This window comes from Microplitis demolitor, chromosome 3 (assembly GCF_026212275.2).
Source record: "Microplitis demolitor isolate Queensland-Clemson2020A chromosome 3, iyMicDemo2.1a, whole genome shotgun sequence".
In the NCBI taxonomy this organism is placed as follows: domain Eukaryota; kingdom Metazoa; phylum Arthropoda; class Insecta; order Hymenoptera; family Braconidae; genus Microplitis; species Microplitis demolitor.
In genome coordinates, this window is record NC_068547.1 from 6,169,625 (window position 1) to 6,175,475 (window position 5,851).

General features: G+C 34.6%; 1 protein-coding gene across 1 annotated transcript; it reads right to left on the reverse strand.

Annotated features, from left to right (window-relative positions):
- Positions 1 to 1,336: 1,336 nt before the first annotated feature.
- Positions 1,337 to 5,460, reverse strand: LOC103568557 (protein IWS1 homolog). The gene is made up of 5 exons (XM_008545476.3): positions 5,221 to 5,460; positions 4,989 to 5,118; positions 2,197 to 4,899; positions 1,752 to 1,863; positions 1,337 to 1,659 (listed from the first exon to the last, which is right to left on the reverse strand). Exons 1-5 carry the CDS (start codon positions 5,234 to 5,236, stop codon positions 1,537 to 1,539), a joined length of 3,084 nt encoding a protein of 1,027 aa, XP_008543698.1. The 5' UTR covers positions 5,237 to 5,460; the 3' UTR covers positions 1,337 to 1,536.
- Positions 5,461 to 5,851: the final 391 nt, after the last annotated feature.

Below are 5,851 nucleotides of genomic sequence, written 5' to 3' on the forward strand. Positions count from 1 at the left end.
AAATCGTTTTGAATCGTTTCTCTTAATCAGGGTTTATAGAAACGCGACTTGAGTCAGTCAATCTTAATTTAACAGCATACATCTGTATTACAATAAACTATTTCTTTCTTGCCTTTTCTTTTACTGCTGTTAATTATGGTGTTATAATTTTTAATTTAAGTGTGTTATTGTAGTATAAGCAATATTAATTTATAAGTTCTGATATACAATATTTATACATGATTACTTTGAAATTTCTCAGATGGAAATTACATCCCTTGGTCAAACGACGTAAACGAGATAATGCTCATCTTCTCATGCAAGATTATTACGAAAGTCAGAACCTTCAAAAGCAACACGAGAGATTTAAATTTTCGTAAACATTAATATAAATGTGTATAGATAAAATTTAGTTAATAAATACTTTTTTCTCTTTACTATAATTGAATAATTTTAAACTATGATTTACAACTTGTTATTATTCAATACATATTGTTAAATTTATTTATAACTTTATTGACACGTTAAAATTCTCTTGGTTTAAATTGTCCATTATAGAATGGCACGTGTTCAAGAATTAGTTTCCAGTCCGTGAAATATAATCCTGTAAGTGCAGCACCTGCTCCATAGACTGCCGCCGATGGAATCCTGAAATTGATTATCATATATATTATGATAACATATATAAAATAAATATCTATAGATACAAGGAGAGTATTAAGCTCTCCCTGATTAAAAGAAATGATTCAAAACGATTTGCAATGTTAAATATCCATAAGAAGGGCGATTTAAAAGTACTCAAAAGTATTTAAAATTTTTTTTTTCTAATCGTTTTAAATCGTTTCTTTTAATAAGGGCTATGTTGCATAACCACTTTAAAGAACGCTGTAAATAATTATGCGCGTATTATTTATTTATAATTACAATATATATTGATTGTCTGAAACTCATATATATTTATTTATAATAAATATATCTATATTTAATATATTATTTCTTAAATATTTACCATTTTGTTGCAAGCTCAAAATGTTTCTTGGTAATTCGCATCTTTTAGAGTTTTCTGTCAAATAAAATTAAGTTTATTATTTAATTAATTAATTAATTATAAATATGTATATATATTGAAAATTCTATAAATAAATATATGTTTTAATAACTTACATGTAATAATTAATAATTTCACCCAAAGGTTTTACGTTTTACTTGAAGATTATTATGGTTATGGTTATGGAAAGAAGCTGAAAACTTTGTATAGATGGCACAAGTGTTTTGAATAAAAGGCGGGTATTTTTAAATTTCAATTTAATGATTTTATTTATTATTAAACATACGCATACAATTACTTTATTTATTTACTTAATTATTTATTAATGATAAATTTTATTTTATTACAAAGCAAATAAAATTAAATCGAATTTTTAAGTTTTTGCAGTCGACATTAAAAAAAAATTATTATATATAATTTTTTTTTCTTTTCTCAACATCTCTTATAAAATATTATTCCAACAAAGTTTCTAATTATAATATATAAATAAAAATATATAATAATTGTATTTATAATGACATTTTACGTCCTTCGATAGAAATATCAACCGCACGTCTAGCAGCCTTCATTTTTTTGCTGTCCATGTAATTTTTCATGTGTCGTTCGAATCGGTTCATTTGCTTCTTAGTACTCTGTTTAAAAATTAATTAATAATTTATAATTGATTATGATAACAAATTTATTTAAATGAATGAAATAAAATGTTAGTGATAAAAATAATTACCCGACTGATATCGACGTCTGATTTCCAGTCAGGTCGTACGACGTAATCTTTATTGGAAGGTTTAGGTACACGAGCTCTGCCAATCCATCCAGGTTCGCCAGGTCTCAGAGGTCTATAATAAATGTTAATTTAACAATAATATTAAATTGTTATCATAATAAAATAAATATGATTTTGAAGTTTGTAAGCAGTTGAAATTTTATGATACTGAAGTCAGCCGACGTTTAATAATTTTTGGTTTTTTTTTTTTTTTTCAAAGCAATAAATTACAAAAAAAAAATATTTGAAAAAATTGCACTAAAGATTTTTAAATTTCCTACATGTGCATATTTTCAGTTTATTTTTTATATTTTTTGTAATTGATTTGTTGAAAAAAAAATCCGAAAATTATTAGACATCGGCTAACTTCAGTATCGTAAATAAATTAGATTAAAAAAAATTTTACTTGGCCTCGCCCTTGAGCGCTTTATTGATATCCTGTGATTTTTGTGATGAACTACTTTCGTCGGTCTTCCTTTTCTTTTGTGGTGTCTGTTCCATATCACGCTGCATACGTTCCTCTTTGCTGAGAGCTTTAAGATCTGCTGAAAGATTAAATATTGGTCTGGCCCATTCGCTTATTATTTTACCAGCTCGTTCTTTATTTTCTTTAGTTTCTCTAGGATGTTTGTATAAATACATAACAGCTTTACCGATACCAGATGACTTTAGTGAACTTTGATCAATACGAGGAAACTCCCATAATAATTTCAGTAAACTCTCACGAATTCGTAGAGACGGTAATGAACGGTCGGGCATGGGTGCAAGCCAGTCAGTTAATATGTGTAATACATTGTGCTCAAGGAATGCCAGTTGCAAATCATGTTTTTTCAGCTGGGAAAGCACTTTGGGGAGCATGGCTATTTTTTTGGTTGCTGGTTTTGATAATTGATTTAATTTTCTGTCTTCTTCTGAGGCTGATTTCATGTCTTGTAATAATTGGGCTATTATGTCATCGTTGTCATTAATAATGTCAATGTCTTTGCGCTTACGTCGTCGTGACTGTTCCTCTTTTTTACGCGCCATCATACGATCAAAGTCTGACATGAAATCGTCGGATGCTCCTTCTTCACGAATTCTGTCATCGTCGGCACCGTCATCTTGATCAACGAGATCTCCTTCTTCTTGGTTAGCATCTTCTTCCAATTCATCTTGATTTTTATCTTTTTCTGCAGAGTCTCCTTTTTCCTCGTCCTCGTTTTCATTTTCGGAATCAGATATTTGGTGCTTTGTGCGTTTTGATCGCTGGACTTGTTCATCATCGTCGGCATCGGAGTCTGATAGAACACGACCACGTTTTGCTGAGTGGGAACCAGTTGAATCTTTACTACGGCTACGACTGCGGCTTTTTCTTGATCCGGATTTTGAACGTGAACGTGAACGAGATTTTGATCGTGAGCCAGATCTAGCTCTTGAGCCGGATCGTGATCGTGAGCGAGATCTTGATTTGGATCTTGATCTCGATCGTGATCTTGAGGCTGAGCGTCTTGAGCCTGAACGTGATCTTGAACGAGAGCGTGATCGAGAGCCAGAGCGAGATCTTCTGGAACCAGATCTTGAACGTGATTTTCTAGATCCTGATCGCGAACGAGATCTAGAACCTGAATGTGATCTACGAGAGCCTGAACGTGAACGTGATTTACGTGATCCAGATCTTGAGCGTGATCTTGATTTTCTTGAAGCTGCTGGCGAAGCAGATTTCCTTGACCCCGATCTTGATCTCGAGCGAGATTTTCTGGATCCTGATCTGGAACGAGATCTCGATTTTCTTGTAGCTGATGGTGACCCGGACTTTCGCGATCCCGATCGTGATCTTGAGCGAGATTTTCTTGACCCTGTCCTTGATCGGGATCTGGATTTTCTAGAAGCAGCTGGAGAAGCAGATTTTCTTGATCCCGATCTTGATCTTGAGCGAGATTTTCTTGATCCTGATCTTGAACGAGATCTCGATTTTCTCGTAGCTGATGGTGACCCGGATTTTCTCGATCCGGATCGTGATCTTGAGTGGGATTTTCTTGATCCTGATCTGGAACGAGATCTCGATTTTCTCGTAGCCGATGGTGACCCGGATTTTCTTGATCCTGATCTTGATCTTGAATGAGATTTTCTAGATCTTGAACGTGACCGAGATCTGGATTTTCTAGAAGCAGCTGGTGAAATAGATTTTCTCGATCCCGACCTTGATCTCGAACGAGATTTTCTAGATCCTGAACGTGATCTTGAACTAGCTCTCGAGCGAGATCTGGAACGTGATTTGGGAGTACGTGATCTTGATCGTGAAGCAGCTCGTGATCCAACTGAACGTGATCTTGAGCGTGAATGTCTCTGAGAAGTAGCTGGAGAGGCGGGTCTTGATCCAGAATGTGATCTAGCTACACTAGCAGCTCGATCACCTGCAGCGGGCGAAGGTGATTGTGACTTGTTAATTTTTTCGCTTTTTTCAGCATCTTGGGAGCCTCTATCAGAATGTGGTGAAGCAGCGCCATTTTTATAAGCATCCTGAGATGGAGATCGAGATCGTGACTTTGATTTAGATCTTGAGCGTGATCTAGATGGAGATTTTGACTTTGATCTTGGAGAACGGGATCGTGATTTAGATCTGGATTTTGACCTCGAGCGTGATCTAGACTTTGACGAATGACGAGAACCAGTTGGAGATTTACCTTGAGGGCTATTTGATCTCGATCGAGATGCCGATCTTTTATTAGCCGCGGGTGAAGGTGACCTAGAACCAGTCTTGGAAGATTTACCAGCAGATTTAACACTTCTAGGAGAATTAGAACGTGAACGCGAACGTGAAGCTTCTCTTGAACGCGCTGGAGAAGTACCAGCAGACCGACTTCTTGATCTAGACATCGATTTTCTTGCAGCATCAGGTGATTTTGACGCAGCTCGTGAATCTACTGACGACCTTGACCTCGATCTTGATCTACTGGCTCTAGATTCACTCGGTGACTGCGACCCAGCCCGATTCGGCGATCCCGAATGACTTCTTGACATAGACTTTGATCGTGATCGTGACCGAGACGACCGTCTGCCATTCTCCGGCGAAGGAGATCTAACTGACGCCGGAGAACTTGGCCGATCATTAGGAGACGATGCTCCAGACCTAAAAATATCATACAAAAAATTAAATTAAAGTATAAAAATGATACAAAATAAAAATTTATAACCACATAATCAGAAATTAATTTATACCTGGGACTGCGAGGATTTTTGTTCATCACATCTGGACTAATAGATCCAGAAGCTCTTGATCCCGATCTCGATCTACTTTTCCTGCTAATCCCAACCGAATTACGCTTATCCTCCATTCCATTTTCATCATCTACAAAAAAATAGTAAACCCATTAACAATCAGAAGCATAAAAATAAAACTTACATATCAAGCATCATTAAAAATAAACAAACAACTCAACAGCTAACTAACCTGCACGATCAGCCATCACCTTTTTCCACCAAAAAATCCACTAACTCAACAAAAATAATTATCTTACACTTAAAATTAAGTATCTCTCTATATTAAATAATAATATATCCATACAATTAACTCCCTAGCAACTATTTGTTATATATTTTATCCACGTTCCAACATTATACAATTGAGAATCAGAAACAACGAGAGCTATTGGTAAATGAAAGCTATATCACCGGCATGTTTAAAAATCAACTTGACACTCACACTTTCACATAAATTTAACAATTCAAATGATAAAGAAACCTGTCACTTTACCGACGAGTCATCCACAATTTATAATTCAAAAACTCGCCACCATGGCGCTGATTCTTTAAAATTTAATGAATGTGAATGTAGCAGACAGACAAATTTAAAATTATAAATAATTTAAAAAATAATATTTTAAAAAAATGCACTTATTAATTTTAAAATTTTTCAAATGCGCATTTTTTAAAAATTCAATTTTATAAATTCCTTACTCTATTTATTTAAATTCAAATTTGTTTGACGGCTGCTAAATTCACACCGTGAAATTTAAAACTCACGTCTCTCCCGCCAGAGGCGCGGGCCTCGGACTGATTACGAGTACGCATATTCTATCGGT